We start from the raw sequence: 19,794 nt of genomic DNA, 5'->3' as shown, positions 1-19,794 counted from the left end.
GTAGTGTCGCAGTCACACAGCTCCAGGGGCCTGGAGGTTGTGGGTTCGATTCCAGCTCCAGTTGACTGTCTGTGAGGAGTTGGTGTGTTCTCCCCGTGTCCGCGTGGGTTTCCTCTGGGTGCTCCGGTTTCCTCCCACAGTCCAAAAACACACGTTGCAGGTGGATTGGCGACTCGAAAGTGTCCGTAGGTGTGAGTGAATGTGTGTGTGTCTGTGTTGCCCTGTGAAGGACTGGCGTCCCCTCCAGGGTGTATTCCCGCCTTGCGCCCGATGATTCCAGGTAGGCTCTGGACCCCACGCGACCCTAAATTGGATAAGCGGTTACAGATAATGGATGGATGGATGGATGGTATAGAGTACATTACCCTTTAGGTAAATTAGCCTCAAAGCTCCAATGCAAATCATGTCTTGTCTGATAGATGACATTTGGGATTTAGGGATATAAGAATTTTGCCAAACTATTCCTTAAAGCCTGTCCAGAATATTTCCACACCTCAGAGCGTGCCTTGGCCAGATGTGAGTGTGAGAAGTATTGGTAACACTCCAACTGTCTCTCTTCTTTACCCACCTTTTTTTTCTTCATCTCTCCTGTGTGTGTGTATGTGTGTGTGTGTGTGTGTATATGTGTGTATATATATATATGTATATATATATATATATGTGTATATATATATGTCTGTGCATGTGTGTCTGCCTTTGGTGGGGTGTTAAAGGATGGGAAGTCGAAAGGGCTGAAGTCATTACAGGATGTTCGGCTCATAAATTAACATTAATATCGTTGTCCAGCGCATTCTCTCTCCCATCCCCCATGTTTCTTTGTCCTTTGCATTCTGTCTGTATCTCTTTCTGTATTGACCTTCCTGTCTGTCATTTTATTTACATTTATTTGTAAAATCAGTATCCACTTCTTTGTCTCTCCCGTTTTCTTTGTCTGTCTTTTAACCTTTTATTTTCTTTTTTCTGTATTTCTTCGTCTGTATTTATTTGTTTAATTCTGTAACTTTTCTATCTTATTGCTATAACTCTTGTCTTTTTCTCTCTGTCTGTGTCAGAATACCTCTTTCAATTTCTTTGACTTTGTTAAAATAAACATTGACCTGGTCACTCCTGGTGCAGCTGGAGCTCTGACCCTCTTTGGCCTTATTGACAGGTAGGGGGCAGTTGCAGTAGAGGATAGTTTTAGGTGGTCCTTGCTTTGATGTTGTGTTTTCAGAATCAATATCGAGTGTGAAACTTAAGTGTGAAGTTTTCGACCTTTCATTTTGTGCTCAGTTCAAACAGCTAGCAGCCAGGGGTATGGCCAGCAGCCAGGGGTGTGATAAGCTCAGCCTCGCTTATCAGACACATGCCCTGTGTTTATTAATATGAAACAGCTTGACCTAGATTAAGCATAGTGCAATATTTTCATAAATTAAAAGTTTTGCTTTGTTTATTTAAATATTTGTTTGTTTTAATACATGGCCTAAGATCATGTATGTCAGTAAGTGGAATGACTTCAATGTTATGTAAGTTTTCCTACCACAGTATTAGTGTCTGATGCTGATATGATATCTCAACAAGCAAACGTGACCTGAAATTACTACATTTAATATGTATCCTCTTAAATATTATGGTTCTAAGATTCTTCTTCTAAGATGGTTCTGTATATCACCTTCTAGAGAAGGTTTAGTATGACACCAACAAAGGGTTCGTCTATTGTTATGATGTTAAGCATTTAACAATAGAAGAACCATTTCTGGATCATTCTCCATCAATTTGAAGAACCCGATTGATGTCACTTTAGAAGAACTTGTCTCTTTATTTTGTTGTGTTCAATATGTAGTTGCAGCTTTGTATGAATTACCAATGAAAAGGATGGCAGTGCAGAAAAACTTTGGGACATATACTGGGGTATGTACAGGTGCTCTGGTTTCCTCCCACGGTCCAAAAACACATGTTGGATTGGTGACTCAAAATGTCAGTAGGTGTGAATGTCCCCACTCCAGGGTGTGTTCCTGCCTTGCGCCCGGTGATTCCGGGTAGGCTCCGGATCCACCACAACCCTGAACTGGATAAGCGCTTACAGACAACCCATTCATTCCAAACTAAATTTGGGTTGATACTAAATAAATTATATCATAAGAATGATACACAATTCTGTGCAGCCTTATTGTCACAATGTAAATATTGTCACTTTTATTGTTGAAAATTTGAAGAGACCCCATTTAAGAATAAATCCGCTCAATCAGTGCTTTCTGGATTCCTCTGTCATGTTCATTTTGAGGCTTACTCTCTTCACTTCCCCCAGATGATGCTGAACAGGGACAAAATGTTGTTGGACAGAAAGTCATCCATCAGCAGTGATCTGGAGAGATGTTCTCTGCACACAGACGCTGGGGAGCACAGGAGCAGAGTCACTGTGGAGGTAACTGAGAGTCAACTGGAGCATGAAAAATAACTCAAAAGCACAGTTACTGAACTGACCTTTCAAGTGGCGTGATACATTGATATGGTGATACATGATACACTCAGTACCACAAGTTCTGTCACAATTCTGGATATCAACACAATACTACTTAAAAACATGAAAAGATTTGCCGGAACAAAAATGTAATGAAATAAATCATTAAATGAGACTTCCAGTGAGTTCATAAATCGCTGCATAATTGAGTCAGTGAGAGATTCACAGTGGCTTTGATGTGGAATGTTTCATTATAGAAAAACTTACTGACTCTGATCTATTTATAATTGTGGCGATTTGAACAAGACCATATTTGCTACATACAAATACAACCCCTTTATTCATTTAAAGTAATGCATCAGAAATGCTTGGAATAACTTTAATTCTTTACAATGAGCACTTTTCAGTTCTTCATTTCTCTTCAGTTTTTTCTCTCATAGAGGTTTTAATGTAAAACCATCGTAAAATACAAAAGCAAAAGTATTTAAAAGAATAAAGCTCTTCAATTTTCTGTTGAATATTTGAATGAGTCCTATGTTCATTGAGTTGTTCTATTTTTGTATAGCAGAAAAGAGAAACAAAATTTTTTTTTTCATTGTGTCGGATGTGATTCTCTGGACATGAAGTGTACAGCTGGATGTTTTCTGTGTCAGACACATGAGGTGTGGGTGTGTCAGATGCATGTTCATGGTTCGGAGGCACCTGTGTAGCATGTGCATGTGTAGGTGAATTCTCCGGAATATTACCGGCTCTGTTCAAACATGGGCTTACTCTGACATTACCCGGATTTTGTACTACAGTTCTGATTAGATGACATCCAGGTAATGTGCGGTACTTATGTTAAGGACATTCGCATTCACACATACAGCTCCTCCAGGTAATGTCCATAAAAGTTCTCAGTTACCCTGCATGTGTGAAATGGACATTCTAGTGATATTTTACACTTCACTGTTTCTCCTTATTCTTTCGATTTTTTTTCATTTGTCTATGAACTTAATCTTTGCTTCAGAAACTAGAAAAGGAAAATGCTAAGTTGAAGATGCAGTATGAAGATCTAAGGTAACTGCCAGAACTTCACCTTCTTGATCTGCAAAACCTTTCATTTTGTTTTAAAACTGATTTTTAACTAATTTCTTTTATATCACCTCCTTTTTCTCTTGTTATTCAGAAGCCAGTATATGCAGCTGCTGGAGGAGGCAAAGGAGGAGAAGTTTGAGGAAAGGAGAATTAATCTCCTCAAGGCTCAAGTGTTGCAGCTGGAGAGACAGGTTCACTGCACCCTCTTTTCATTTTGACCAGTTATTCACCTTGTTTTCTGGCCAATTCGTATTATTAGTTCACACAAGCTTACAATCAATAGCACAAGCCATCAAAGTATAATTGATACTTTCTGAAATCTGAATGTTATAACACTATTTACACACTTATTTGTGCATAATTCAACTGAATTCTTTATGGAAACAAGAATAGATTTAAAGTGTTCCTTGTCCTTGATGTGTTCCTCATTAAACGTTTTGCTTCATATGAGCTTTTATATGAGTTCTGATTTTATTGCAGTATAACTGACAGAACCTGCTAAACTGGCCAAATGTGGAGCATGCTGTAAAACCATACAGCAAAACAGTGCCACAACATATGGAGTACTTTATGTTGTTTTTCATGCTCTAACCGTGGTTAAGTATTCAGAATGCATGGTGTCTGTTTTGCAGGTGATTTTACTTTCTGAGGGCTTGAGCTCGCAGCTTTGCCGCAGTCAGGATGTGGAGAAAGCTCTTGATCCTCTAACACAGAGATTAAGGTATGCTACTGAATTGCACTGGTAGTGCAGGATGGTGGTTTGAATGCAAATGATACTCTCCATTTATCTCCTCCAGGCACGTTACCACAGAAGCCAAAATGCAAGTTCAGATATGTCTTTGAAGTAAACAAGGGTAAAGTGTGAAGGAACATTTTGGCCCAAAATAAAAGGAAAATAGACTTTAGTTGGATGAAAGTGTAATGTTAAATTTTTGTCCTAAATTTTATTTTAAGCCATATTTTACATATTTTGCCTGGTTTTATATTCATAGAAATACATATCTTTATTTCAAAGAATTAAACACATTTTGTTTATTTTGGCTCTGAAATCAATGAAATTAAAAACTATTATCCCTGTTTTTAATAAACCACAAAGACAAAAGTCTGCGATTAAATTGATTGATATTTATGAATGACATCACTTAGATGAGATTCAGACAATAGGATGTATCCAGCAGGTGGACATTTGTTTTCTAGTGTTTTGTTTGGTGTCAGTTTGGGCAAAAATAAAAAGCATCTTTTTCAAATGTAAAAATGCACATAATTTAGTTTCCAACCCTGGCACAACTCTGGTCAGAAATGTATCATTATGTGAACAAAGCTGGTTGGTTTGTGCTGGAGAAACAAGGTAAATGTGTAAAAAATTTGTGACATCATAATCATGATGAAATAAAAACAGTAATTTTTTTAGCTCAGTTTACATAATTGGACTTGGGTGTGAGGTGTTATTTTTGTTTTCCTATGGGCCCTTTAAAATTGTTACTAGTTCCCCAGCGTTCAGCTCAGATATCCTCTGTATTGTTCTCCTAGTGTCTTTAGCGTCACCTTGGCTTCCTCTCGCTCGTGGCAGCCCTGCACCTGCTCTGTGTCAGCTCTTTAGCAGGAGCTGTACTGACAGCCGCCGGAGGCATGAGACTATACAGGCTCTTCAAAGACTGAACAGGCTTTGCTTCTCCTCGACTGAGCTCAGATCAGATCAGACTACCAATATCTATTTTACCACTTCAGCAAAAATCCCACACGAAACTGCTCTGAGATCAGGTGAAAAAAAGGGAACTTTTCCTGCCCCCTCTGGGTAGAGTTAGGGCCACCGTACTCCTGCTGGATGTGTGTGATGTGGGCTGAAGTGATACGCTGCAGTTAATCCGCTCAGCTTGCCGCCTCTAAGTGCCTGTTATTGGGGCCTCTGATCCAATAATGACCAGGATTATGGCACTTTGCTCCCACATAATTTCATTTTGTTACACCCCGCAAAAGCGCATTCACATTGTTGCTCCCTGCTGACGTCTCGACGTTCAGCAGAAACGGGCGTGGCGCTGGAGAAATGGTATTGCCTCTTAGAAAAATTGAGAGGATGACAATGCTGATTATCTTTTAACATGTTCAACATTGTTCTCTCCTGACACTGGATTGTTATGCCTGCTTTATCATTTCCACTAAGACAAATTCCTCGTCTGCTACAGAGTGACCTCTAGGGCAGGTGAAGGCTTTCCAGATTAACTCTGGTGCAAATGATGCATTAATTTCAGAGCTTATAAAAATACATTTATTTAAAAGGCCATTGGACCAGATGAAGTTTGTAACATTGACTTCACTTATACTGAATTATACTAAGATGCAATAAGATGTGTACTCCACTTTGACATAAATAATGCTTTCAGATTATTTACAAATGAAAATTTGTTTGTCGTCAGAACGTTGCTGAGCTCTGGTGCAGCTGCAGATGTGGTAATTGCCCGATCAGAACTGACCCAGCTTTTGGAAAGATGTGAGGATGTGAAGCAGAAGCTCCACAGGAAAAATAAGGTAAATCCTAGTGTAGTCAGAGTTAATGCCTTCTCTGTTCTCCCTCTTCTTTTTGGTGTGAACTGCTGTGATGTCCTGAATGTACTGAGACAGCATGTAAAGATTACAGATACAGTAGTGTGCAAAGTCTTTAGCACCTAAGATTATTGTCATTATTAATATTTAATATAATTTATCTTCTCAATATGCAGTGTTTTTATAAAACATATAAATTCAAATAAATACAAAAACATTAATACAGAAAAAAAAATTTTGAATTGTGAGCGATAGTGAAGAACAAAGTTTCTAAATGTTCTTCTTGATCAGGATTTTACTTGATTTAACATAGCAAAGTATTTATAAACCACTAAAACTAAGTATTGGATGATAACCACAAATAATGCTGGACTGCCAAAGGGTTAAACCAGCATATTCACACAATATCACTGCTTACTGTAATAATGTAATTTGGTTATGTGATTATTTTAGAGGTTTTTGTTTGTTTGTTTTGACCAAATAAACTCATATATTCCTCATATAAATAGCTTTTTAAATATAATTTCCTGGTGCCTAAAACTTTTGCACAGTACTGTGAATCTGAAATATCAAAGGGTCAAAAACTTGCATGCAATCTAATACCTGACAAGAGGTTATGGTGCCTAAATACTGTCAAATAAGACTAACGTGACCTGACATTTCATAAATCTGTGTTCCTTAAAAATGTATATGGCCCATAATGTATGTGCTGTAGGCTGAAACAGTTTTATGATCACATTTTTGATATTAAGTGTATTTAAGTTTGAGTGTATTTTGAAAATCCAGCTGATTTCAAGCAAAGTCTGGAAAACTAATTTTTCCACCATATGGGCTCTCTAACATCCGTACCTGGCTTCACCTAATACCCTTGGGGCTGAATGCTGTCAAGTACTCACAAAAATGTTCCATCTAGACAAATATTTCCCAAAAGAGTGGGGGCTGTTACTGCAGCAAAGGAGGACAAACTGCCTATTGATACTCTTGATTTCAGAAAAAAATGTTGGAAGAGCATGGAAGAGGGTGAATGGCCATATACTGTGTTTATAAATCTCTTTTTTCCAAGTGCAAATATTTACTGAAAAACCACAATTAAAGCCAGTGGGGATTATCTTCTCATTTTAGAAGTAATTTATTCTCTGTGATAATTGACCATGTGGCACAGTGTGGTGGATAGAGATTACGTTGAAACACACCAGTTTGTTCTCTTAATCTTTTATTTAACTCCTCCTATAGCCAACTTCACACTGCAGGATGATAAGAGAAGTTTCCCAGCCGGTTTTATATTCTCGTCACTGATGCAAGCATCTATCATCTACAGAACTCGGGTTAGAGAACATAACCTTATCACCCCCATTACCCGTGTAGATGGATCTCTTACAAGCTCTAATAGTGTGTAACTCTGAGAGGTAGATTTGTCCTCTTGACTGACCTAGGATCTGTTCATCTTCTTGCTATCTTTTCTCACCACTGTATTTCACTATTACACTCCATTGCCTTTGCTGAATATAGACCAACACATTGCCCATTTCTCTCTCTGTGTCTCCCACCCGGAGATAATAACATGCCACAATGATAGAAAGTCCTGTTAAATAATAGGCAAGGTGTTATTACATGCTCTGTCATCTGTGCGCTCTGGGGGGATTTTGTATACCTGCCAGAATGAAAGAACGCTGTCTGCTGAATGGCTTAGGTTTTTTACCGTAGATGTACCAGGCTGCACACGTGTCGTAAATGCCTCATGAGTGGAGATGGAGCTCCTCTCATTCCTCTCCCGCTTCTTTTCATTTCTACCTTCCATTTTCAGCTCAGCCGGGGAGTCAGAAACAAGCAGTCTGGTCGCAAATTAAAGGCCTAGAACAAATGCTTTTGAACAATCTGGTCGTCTATCGCTCCTGAACAGGGGGTGGGGGGGCGCCTGTCGCTCCTGTACAGAGACAACTACAGAAAGCCTATCTGCCTTTGTTCAGTAGTGCAGAATGTGTAACTGAATCTTATTTATGTCTAGGAGGAGTGTATATACACTGATTGATCACTGGATTTGGAACACCTACCTTGTATCTACATTCATTGTCCATTTTATCAGCTCCAATGACCATACACGAGCACTTTGGAGTTCTGCAAATACAGTCTGTAGTCCACCTGTTCCTCTGCATACTTTCTTACCCCCATTTTCCCCTGCTCTTCAATGGCCAAGACCCCCACAGTACCATCACAGAGCAGGTATGATTTGGGTGGTGAATCATTGTCAGTGCTGCAGTGACAGTGATTTTGGTGGTGTGATATTGTGTGTTGTGCTGGTGCGAGTGGATCAGACATGGTAGGGTTGCTGACGTTTTTAAAGCCCTCAGAGTATCAACCACCAACAAAAAGTATCCAGCCAACAGTGTCCTGTACTCACTGATGAAGGATGACCAACACAAACTGTGCCAAAACAGATGAGTTACTATCTCTGTCTTTACATCTATAAGGTGGACCAACCTGGTAGGTGTTGGACAGTGAGTGGACACAGTGTTTAAAATCTCAAAAACCACTGCTGTGTCTGATCCACTCTTACCAGCGCAACCCACACTAACACACCACCACCACGTCAGTGTCACTGCACCTCTGAGAATGATTGTGTGTTTCTTTTCGCAGAAATCAATTTGAAGGCTTTAAAAGAATGTGAAAAAGTATCTCATTTATCTCAGATGTCGTTGGCCAAGACAAATATGATGTCTACGGATTGCTTGTTTAGTTTTGCGCCAAAAATAGGAGACTAATGTTGCTGAATTGCAAAGGAAGCACACAAAGGAAGTGACATTATGATTGAGCCTTGTAGGCTGTTATTATTATCACTGGCCTAAATAACTTAAATATTTCTACATAGAAGTAAATTAACTATTCTTATTAGGTTAGAATGCAGTATAATCAATGGAGGTGGGAGGATTTATGCCAATGTCATTGTCGTAATATGTAATGTTCATTTCTCATTAGTACAATTAGAACATAGGTGATTCAAGCTTTTTTGTGATAGTCCCACCATCAATGCTTCCTTAAAAAAAAAACAAAAAAAAACAATATCTGTAATGTTGCCTATGTATCATGAAGGCCTTAAGAGCCTTCTTCTCTCCCCAGTTACCCAGCTTGGTTTCCGAGTCATTTGTTTCCTGATTGAAGCCGAACAGGTTGAATTGCTGTTAAGAGGCGCTTTCACGATCTGCCGTGTAATTGAAGTAATTACAGGTTCCATCTGCTGTGTGTTGAACAATGCACAGTAAACATTGTTACAAGGCAAATCACGGGAGACAAGTGCTAGATCAAGTACTGCTGGGTGCTTCTCTCCACTGTCTCAAGCATTCCGAAAAAAATAGAACCCATAATGTGACACATCTCCATGGTTTGCAATTCAGATGCGATCATGAGGCTTCTTTTCACTCACTACGCGTGGCGAGGAGTGGATGGGCAATTTTGTCACTTACGATAAAAGCATTCCTGTTTACCTCTCCTCTCTCTCACAGCCGTCTCAAATGGAGATTATGGTGGAGAGAGGGAAATCATTTGGGAAAAATATGCTTTCCCTTCCGTTCTCAAAATGATCTCTAATTTTGTAATTTCCTATAATTGAATTTGTGGTCTTGTCATGATTTTAAAGCCATTCCTGTCAGTTTATAAGAGTTTGATGAACAAACTGCTGCTTATGAGTTTATGAATCATACTTACAGATTACAGATAGTGCGGCACAGTGGCTTTGTGGTTAGCACGTTCCCCTCTCAGCGCTGAGATCTTGGGTTCAAGCCCCATGTGGGTGGAGTTTCCATGTTCTCCCCGTGTCTGCGTGGGTTTCCTCTGTGGTCTCCAGTTTCCTCCCACAGTCCAAAAACGTGGAGGTTAGGTGAATTGGCTTCTCTAATAAATGTCCTGGTGTGTGAGTGAATGACTGTGTATGTCAATGAATGTCTGTATGTGTGAGTCTAGATATGGATTGGTGCTCTATTCTGGGTGAAACCCTAGTGCCCGATGCTGTCTTCCAGGTGGACAGTCGTTCCTGGTCGAGAGTACACTGTGTGCGTTTGGCTGCCGCTTGTGTGGATTGAGTGTTGAATGGAATGGAGTTCTGTGCAGTGTTGATTGTAAAGAATCCTTGGGTATCTAGAAAGGCGCTATATAAATGTAACAGAAAATAAAAATTAAAAAAGCTAAATTTGTGTTCTGTATAGCAATAATGAAACAATCTTGCAGTATTATACTTCTAATTGCTCAGATCCAAATAGTGCACCTAGTAAAGCATACTACAATCATTCTAACAACTAATGCAAGCTTATATCCTGCCAACGAAGAATGTGCAGCATCAGAAACAACAAATAACAATCTATTTAAATAGGGTAAAGCAAGTTTTGAATGATTTGGGAATGCACTTGCTAAAGCTGTGGCAATATGCTTTATTTGCTAGCAGCATTAGCCTCAAAGTTGTAGAATTAAAAAGGAAAGCTTTGGACATTGAACATGTTTTGGCTGATGCACTTTACTTGGGATCAGGGAAAATTATATTGGCTAAAATTTCACTATCACTGCTGACCAGTGATGTTTTACTGTGTTTTCATTTATTTACTTGATGTTAATCCGTGTAGGGAAAAATAATGGTATTGCAACAGTCTTGCTTTCTGCCTCCTCTTTTCAACAGACCAATTCCTGATGGTTTTGTATTTATCAGAAGGGAGTAAAGGCATTATAAGTTTCTTAACAAGAGCAGTCTGTAGGCCTGGCCTTGAGTCTGGGAGACAGACGTGTTTCATATAAGTGTGTGTGTGTGTGAGGCCATATTTGGTGCGAGGGCCATGGCTGGGATTCTCATCTGTCCTGCATCTGGATTCCATCATATTAACGTTCCACATCATTACACTCACACACTGCCTCTGCAAGACCCTGATGTGCATCAGAAGAACTCAGACGACATGAGGTTTCTTGAGTGTTTTGGTATTATGATCCTCATTGCCTGCTGTAGTGTAAAATATGAAAACATATCTCACAGTGTGCACTCATTGGTTCTTTGTAAATGTACTTGTCTACACTGTCCATCAATTTGTAGTTTCTTTCTTTGTTTTCTTCTTTGTCGTTTCATAACATGTGAACAGTTCAGTCAGCTTTTTAAGAGTTTGCTGAATGTCTTTATCAGCTTTTATTTTTTATTTATTTAAAAATTTTTTAAAGTTGTATTGGTTCCATGCACTTTTTATTTTTTGCTTATTATGTATTGAGTTTAGGATTTTAAAAGGTAGAAAAATGCAATTACTGGACAATAATTCAGTATCAATATATATATATATCACAATATAGAATGCTTTAATAATGATATGAATATTAAACACAGTTTCAATATTTTAATATACATTATTTACAATATCTATTATTGATTGACTTTCATTACAGGGTGCTGTCGTCAGTTCTGTGCACTTAATTTAAAATTTAATTTCAAAATATTAATATTGACAAAGTCACACAGCTCCAGGGACCTGGAGGTTGTGGGTTCGAGTCCCGCTCCAGGTGACTGTCTGTGGGGAGTTTGATGTGTTCTCGCCGTGTCCGTGTGGATTTTCTCCTGGTGCTCCGGTTTCCTGTCACCGTCCAAAAACACATGTTGGTAGGGGGATTTGCGACGTGTCCGTAGGTGTGAGTGTGTCTCTGTGAAGGACTGGCACCCCCTCCAGGGTGTGTTCCCGCCTTGCGCCCAGTGATTCCGGGTAGGCTCCGGACCCACCGCAACCCTGAACTGGATAAGTGGCTTCAGATAATGAATGAATGAATGAATGAATATTGACAAAGTCAATAAGTTTATGTTTGATGGTGATGCCATGTTTCTTGTTTTGGAAGTTTTTCAGTGGATTTTATAGTGTTCATATCAATCTTGGAATTATACCGTATCGACCAAATGTAAGAAGTATAATGTGATATCAATTTTGGCCATATTGTCTAGCCCTGTATTTGAGTCTTTTAACCATAAGGGTACTCTTTGCACTGTTGACACTTTAAGAGTACCCTTTTCCTGACTGGGTATGGTCTAATATTTACTTTTTAAGCTTGTAGAATAAGATGAGTTTCTTTGACCATTTTGGTATTCTGATCTTCGCTGCTTACCGTAGAGTGAAATTGGAGGTTGTATTGCACAGTGTGGTGTGATCTTTTGGGGCTGATGGCTTTATTGACTGCGAGCCATTATCTGACTCGGAGAAGCATGTTCGTGCCACTTGAGACTTCATCTGCAACAACAAACGACTTCATTGATGACGAGGGAAGAGAGCACATTCCAAGCATAGCCTATCAAGTCTGTGATCTTAATGTTGGTGGCAAATTTATGTCTCTGTGACTTGGAATGAGTCTGAGGACAACCGCAGCTATTGCCTTTGGACTTTCAGTCTTAATTAGCCAAGAAGTATCATCTGCTACCATAACCTCCATGCAAATCCTCACTCCACCCCAGGGCTTTTTCTTCATCCAGTACTAAGGAACTGTTTGGCAATGCTTTGATGTTCTGAAAAACCAGCTGAGGTTAGGTAAGGTGTGAAATAGGGCTGCACAGTATATTGTTTGATAATTATCACAGTACTTGCAGCTTATACCAAAAGCCTACAATACATTTTTTTAAGCTTAACAATAAAAATGAAACAATAACACATAGGCTAAGGTACAGCCTTTACTGCACTAGCATTCTGTTCATATCTGGGAGTCCTAGTGTGAAAAGAGCTTAAACATATTTACATACACAGCCTGAGAATTAGAGGTATCACGTGTTTATGTTGAAGAAGTGTGCTCTTGTGATAAGACGATGACCCCCATGGCCGCTGGCCATCTGGATGGATCACTGGCACTGAGCATCTGCAGAAGCCCTTTGTCAGGAGAGAGAGAGAGAGAGAGAGAGAGAAAGAGAGCGAGCGAGCGAGCTTGGGATTGAGCTGAGCAGAATCTACTGTGTGCTGCTGCTCAGAGTCCACAGCCGACACATGGATCACTGTAATTACGGGGCAGGCCAGGGCCAGTTATTAGTTTAAGGAATGTCAGGGGCGTATATCAAACCCAATTTGCCGTAGAGCTTGAGAGGTCACTCATCTTCCTCTGCCAAGCTGCCTCTCCGGCGGGTGAAGGGCGGTCGGCCTTCCTTATGAGCAAACAAAGGAGATAGGTTTCTGTTTCAGTCTTTTGCCTGCTTTGAAGTTTAAGATTTTCCAGTCCTTCCACAGGTTGCAAAATGAGTGGGTTTGTAATATTTGTTGTCCAAAGGCAAAACGCCACTAATGGTCATCTGGTCAGATGTTAGTTTGTACAAACTAATTCTCAAAATACAATTGACCAGATCCTAATAAATCTGGACAGTATATATTTGAGGCTGGCCTCTAAATTAGTAATTAATAAAGTGCATGTTAAAGTAGCTCTGTGTACTGAGTGAAGCGGACTGTACTGATAGACTAAATTGATAGATGGTGCTAAAGCTGATATGATCCCCAGTGATTCTTCAAGATGACCACCTCCTCCCCTCATCACAAATGCACAGTGCCAGCCAGCGTGGGCATCGTCAGGCTCAGCAGGCAGATCTGGGCCATTGTTTTCCGCCAGTGCACTGAGCTGTCCGGTGGCATTGTGTTAGCAACTGTTTGAAAAGATGTGGTGTCTTGGAGTGACTATGTGCTTCCATTTACCCTCCTAGGTCCGTGGGATTGTAAGTTTAATTGGCAGATTACTAGCTATCATGGTGGAATTGTTCATGACTAAATATTGGGAGGAATATTAGGATAAAATAAATATATATAATCAAGAAGTAAATCTTTGCTAAGGCATAGAGTTACAGTCTTGTTTAAGAAGGTTATTTGATGCTAAATTATGTCAATATGCTAATATTAAATGTACAAGTATGCAGGGTGAATAGATCATATTTAAAATAGAGAGTCTCAGTGCAGGCAGTAGCTTCTCTCGTCTTGCATCCACACAACTGATACAATGAGTAGGACAGGGGCTCTCATAATGCATTCATTATTTATGGTTGGCTTTCGAAATGTGGGTGCATTAAATTTGAATGCTTTTGCAGCTTGCAGCTGAAGCACAGACTTGGGTGTTGCTGTGTGGACCCACCTGCTCTAATAAAAAGGATTTTAGATGGAAAATTCCTATGCAAACACTGTAGCTTGGTGGGCATGTCCTGGATTTTTTTCAACTTTTTTTTTCAGGCTGTTTGTTAAATCTTGAAGTCACTGACATCACTGCTGGTAACTAAAGTGTGGGGCAATTCAGTTTAATTTATGTGTTTTGCAGAATAATAAATCAAATTTTAAGTAAATTTTTTGATTGGCAAGTAAACTAAATTAATGTCTAATGTGCAGAACCAAGGCTGTTGATGCTAGCCGTAAAACATGGAGAGTAATTAATTGTTTAATTGTTAACTAGGTATGTTTATTTGAAAAGTCCATCCAAATAGATGTACTAAATCAGTCTGTAGCCTTTATAATGTGTGTCTTCCCTCAGATTTGATAGGCTCAGAAAGACAAAAATACCCCAGTAGCGCCACATATAAAAAAAAATAGTCAAAAATATTAAAGAGATTGTTTTGTTTTTCTTATTGGCCTACAGTACTACATTAAATCTAGTTAGTTGTTAAAACTAGAGTATAAGATCTTAGCTCTTAGGAGCCACATGGAATGTAGATTAATTACACTGTTGTTGTAATGAAAATGGATTTGTGTAATGAAACCTATATCATGTTTTTCTGGTGTAATTTAAAATAACAATGATGAATATAACCGCGTGGGTTTCCTCCGGGTGCTCGGTTTTCCTCCCACAGTCCAAAAAACACACGTTGGTAGGTGGATTGGCAACTCAAAAGTGTCCATAGGTGTGTGTGTGTGTGTGTGTGTGTGTGTGTGTGTGTGTGTGTGTCTGCGTTGCCCTATGAAGGACTGGCGCCCCCTCCAGGGTGTATTCCCGCCTTGCGCCCAATGATTCCAGGTAGGCTCTGGACCCACCGCAACCCTGAACTGGATAAGCGGTTACAGATAATGAATGAATGAATGATGAATATAATGATACTAATCATACTAACCCCCAGGCCAGAGTGTCTTTTCACCTGTCCTTTCACCTTTCCTTGTATTTGTCTTTTTACAAGATACTGCCATGGATGTAGTCCTGTAGAGACAATATTCCCTCAACTCCCTCACTGTACTTGATAAATACCTCTCATGACAAACAGAACCGTTGGGCACTACCTCCTCATCCCCTTTGTTTTAAAGGTTTTTTTTTTTTTTTTTTTTAACTTTATCTGCCTTTGACCACTCTGCTGGCTTTATGCTAATGCGCAATCTCTGTGACAGCAGTGGCCAGGTGGCCTCAAAGGTGGCCAGTGGGGCTGCCATCTCTGTGAAGGCTGATTGAAAATTTGATGGCTGCCCTGGAGCCTGGAGAGGGCCTGGAAAAGGGCTGTCTCCCCCAGCCATGAGCAAGCATCCCGCACGGATCAGAGGAATGCACCAGATGGTGAGCTTGGCATAGCCACACGGACGCAGGGGAATGGCGGCCTTCATTCCCAAAACGCTCCACTGCCCATGCTATGTGTCTGAGGCCACCTGCCGAGTGCGTATACCTGAGCTGGAGAGATGAGCTTCTTTAGTTTCTCATTGTTTGTGAACCAAAGCAAAGCTAGCGTACTTTAAGTCTTTTACCATCAGTTAAATTGTTGTAGCATATGGCATATTGGCATAATGTTGATGTAATTCAGTTCAATAAAATATTTTTCCTAAATGTTTGCAATCATCCAAACCATGCTGGCCAAATATGCTGTGAGGCTAGAGGCTAACGTAGCACACAAATAATGTATTTTTTTAGCCATCAGCGTATTATTTCACGAACTGCTTGCCTAAATCATCACTGCTGTGCTTCATTCTGTGATGAGTTGCTAGTTAGTACATGGCACAACATCAGAGGTCAATGGTTTAGCCATGTCCATATTAGGAACTCTGTGTCTAAGCCGGTTTTCTCTTTCAGAAAATGGATGCTGCTTTCAAAAATCTCCCACAGCTATGGTTTGTTCAATCAAGTAAATGCTCTCAAAACGTAAATAATCTCAATTAAGCATTTGATTTCTAAGGATTTTTTTAAATGTGATTTTAATCTCATTAATCTCAAAAATATATAATCTTTGAATCTTTTAAAAGAGACTTTTCAGAAGCACGCTGGAGGCATTGATCAAACAGTGCTCCATTGATTTGTACCTGGTAAGTATGGTGCTTGGAGTGATTACCTTAATATCATTCACCTAATGCCTCACAGAAGAGCTGTAGTCTTTGGGCAGCTTGTTTACTGGTGGGAACAGACTGTTTGTGTGTGGTTTGTGTTTAAAAAATTCCTGGTATGTAGATCTGCGGTCCTGACAGACTAGCTGTGCGTAGTGGAGGAAGAGTTGTTTACTATGAAGGCCAACTGTGCGTAAGTGTTGAGCTTAGCATACAGACAGCTACTAGCCTCCTCTGGGGATTTGGCACGCTCCAGGTTATGTTTGCATTTTTACACTCAAACAGTTTTTCCATATCTCCACAAACAAGGACTGCTTTGCAAGTACAACTAGACAGTTCAATTCAGGTTGATATTTGCCTGCAAGTATAATGTGCATATATATGTATATTTTATGATGTTATTGAGATGGTGTAGATAACAGTTTATTACTCATTGGGAGGCTATTATTATAAATATAAATTTGTGTGTGTGTGTGTGATTGAGCATTGCATATACACTATCCACAAAGAGCTTGGAGACATCTTGCCTTGTTTTGAAATGTGCTATTTTTCAGTGAAACAAGAAAATGATTAGGGATTTCCAGATCAAGTTTTTTATCCTGATCCGAGTGTCTTAATATTGTGTATCTGCTAATACTGAGTCCCGATTTGATACTTAGATTTTCCTACATAGAACTGTTACACAGTGCACACTTAAAGTACATTACTGTTATTAAAATCAGCCCAGTGTATCTGCTTGACACTGAATATCTCACATTAAGAAAGAAATGGCTTGCATCCAAGATGCTGCTTTTTTATAACAAAGTAAACAAATGGTGTCTTCACAAACAACTCATATAAATAATTAAATATTATTTTAAAATCTTGAAATCAATTGTTATTTTTTATGTATAAAAATTACTTTGATTCTAAATGTCAGTCAGCTTTATTGTCATCATGTCTGTTGAGGGAGAAATTAAATGTAGTTTCTTCAAGACACTGCTAAAATAAGTTATGTTTTTTCAGCACTGACCTGATTCTCTCAGCGCAGCCGCACCATAAACCCCTGTCGGTGGGACTGTGACTCCATTGGAAGCAACACTAAGTGATGTGCAGCTAACTCTGGCTGCTGATTGGCTTAATAAAAGTGACGACTAATGACAAGCACATTCTCTGTTTAGGAGCCCCGGAGTATCTGCCCCTCCCTTTCGGTTAAGGGAGAGAAGCGTATCTCAAACAAATAATGGTCTTAAAAGTCTCACCTCAAAAATACGGGATTAAACATGTCCCATATGGGTCCAAAACATAACACTGCTTTTAGTGTCCAAATACCGGAGGGTGGGAGGGAGTGTGAGCTTGCCACCTAGAGGAAACGGAGGATTGAATTTAAGACTGAGCTTTGAGATCGGATCAGGACATCCCTAAAAACAATACTTTCATTAACATAAAACAGATGTTTGCTCATCTTTTTATTTTCTGTAAAATTCAGTGGTTCAACTCATTAATGTCCAAACGTTTTAGCTTTGCAGAGCATACATCTGTAAAAGAAAAAGATCTGATCATATAAAATAAAAAAAACATTGAAAAACGACTAGTTTAAATATTTATCAATGGTAACTAGATTTGTCAAAATTAAAACATTAATTTAATAATTAAGGTGATAACATTTATCAAATTGTCATAGCACCATTTCATAATTTCCAATTACACATTTCAAGTTTTTCATATACAGATACAAATTTCATAGATCCAGCAAAGCGGCTGAACAGTCAAGGGAAAGTTGTCATTCATTTTCTGTAACTGCTTATCCAGTTCAGGGTCGCAGTGGGTCCAAAGTCTACCCGGAATCACTGGGCACAAGGTGGGAACACACCCTTGAGGGGGCACCAGTCCTTCGCAGCGTGACACACACTCACACATTGACACCTAGGGACACTCCTTGAGTTGTTAATTGACCTACCAATGTGTGTTTTTGGACTGTGGGAGGAAACCGGAGATCCCGGAGGAAACCCACACAGACACGAAGAGAACAGGAAAATTGTCATGTTTAGCATAAATAATTTACAGCTGCCAGAAAGCTGCTTTTTCAACACCTGCCCATATACCATGCATGTTATCCAACAGTCCATTGAACTGTCTCTACATAACAGACAATGTCTTAGCCAAATGTTGAAAAATCCTACCCTCCCCCAAAAGTTACTTAGTGTAGTTTCTGCAGTGCTGAGCCAGAAGTATACATGACAAAGCTCTATTCTCCCTATTACTTGACATAATATAAGCGCTCTCTAATGATATTAACATTTTTTAAGAGAATACAGTGTTCAAGTGAAGAACACTAAAAGTAAAAACACTATAGGAATAAAGTAGTATTGCTATAGAGTCTCACAGGTGTGTGGACACAGATTTGTCCAGAAATACTGAGATCAGTGTTTTGCAGCTGCTGTGTCTCTGGCAAGACAATATCTCTAACTGTCTGATTAATTCTGCTCTAGCGTGCTGCAGAAGAATGTACTTGCCTCAGGCATCATCAGCGTACACTGCACTTCACCAAATGTTTTTCTGCTCATTCCGAAGCCAACGGCCAAGGAGATTGTTTTCCCGACCTAAAGATTAAAAACAGACTGAGCAATGTTGCCTGAAAAGCTTATATTTACTGTTTACTGCAAATGGAGCCATCATGTGATAGAGTGGTAAATAAAAATGTGAGAAATCACTTTTTCTTTACTGACACTTGAACGTTGTGTACCATTTGATACTGATATCACTACACTATTTTGTATTTTTCCTGTGGTTGCAATGATGTTATTAAGTGATTGCTCTGATGTTCCAAGATGTTTGCTGTGGTATAAGTGGTGGTTGCTAGGGTGTTGCTAAGCAGGTTTGGTATTTCAGGTGGTTGCTAGTGGTTTCCTAGAAAGCTGCTAAGATACACCACCTTGTTGACAAAACTGTTATGTAGTTGATATGGTATTTCTGTTGGTTGCTAAGGTGTTGCTAGGTGGTTAATATGATTTTCCTGCTGGATGATTTGATGTGGCTTGTGTTATTTTATTAGTTTGAAATTTAATAAAAAAAATTGTGCCAGGAAGGACTGGCGCCCCCTCCAGGGTGTATTCCCGCCTTGCGCCCAGTGTTTCCAGGTAGGCTCTGGACCCACCGCCACCCTGAATTGGATAAGCGGTTACAGAAAATGAATGAATGAATTGTGCCAGGTAATGTGTGCTCATTTTTGGCATTTGAATGTTACATTTTATTTGTTATTGTTAATTGTTTTGTAGAATTTTAATGTCTTTTTTTTACATAAGAAATCAACATGTAATTTGACCAGTGATGCCAATGCCCGTAGCCATGAGTGGCTACTGTTGTTACACATGAGCTACATACAATACAGTGTAATAGTTTTAGGCTCAAGAGATTATGAGATTTAAAAAGCTCAGCAGTAATTGTTTATTTGCTAAACAAACAAACAAACAAACAACAAATGATGCCCAACATTAGAATAAAACCAAA

General features: G+C 39.3%; 1 protein-coding gene across 4 annotated transcripts in view; it reads left to right on the top strand.

The window, feature by feature from the left end:
- Positions 1-19,794, top strand: part of LOC136677102 (protein lava lamp-like) — an 81,502-nt gene that overhangs the window by 11,326 nt on the left and 50,382 nt on the right. For all 4 annotated transcript variants that reach the window (XM_066654513.1, XM_066654512.1, XM_066654514.1 and 1 more), the window contains exons 2-6: positions 2,288-2,404; positions 3,450-3,499; positions 3,609-3,708; positions 4,150-4,238; positions 5,932-6,043. In XM_066654513.1, the coding sequence (XP_066510610.1) occupies positions 2,288-2,404; positions 3,450-3,499; positions 3,609-3,708; positions 4,150-4,238; positions 5,932-6,043 (468 nt within the window). The remainder of the gene's footprint in view (positions 1-2,287; positions 2,405-3,449; positions 3,500-3,608; positions 3,709-4,149; positions 4,239-5,931; positions 6,044-19,794) is intronic.

This window comes from Hoplias malabaricus, chromosome X2 (assembly GCF_029633855.1).
Source record: "Hoplias malabaricus isolate fHopMal1 chromosome X2, fHopMal1.hap1, whole genome shotgun sequence".
Taxonomy (NCBI): Eukaryota; Metazoa; Chordata; class Actinopteri; order Characiformes; family Erythrinidae; genus Hoplias; species Hoplias malabaricus.
The sequence above is the reverse complement of the archived record's forward strand: the minus strand, read 5'-3'. Positions and strand labels throughout refer to the sequence as shown.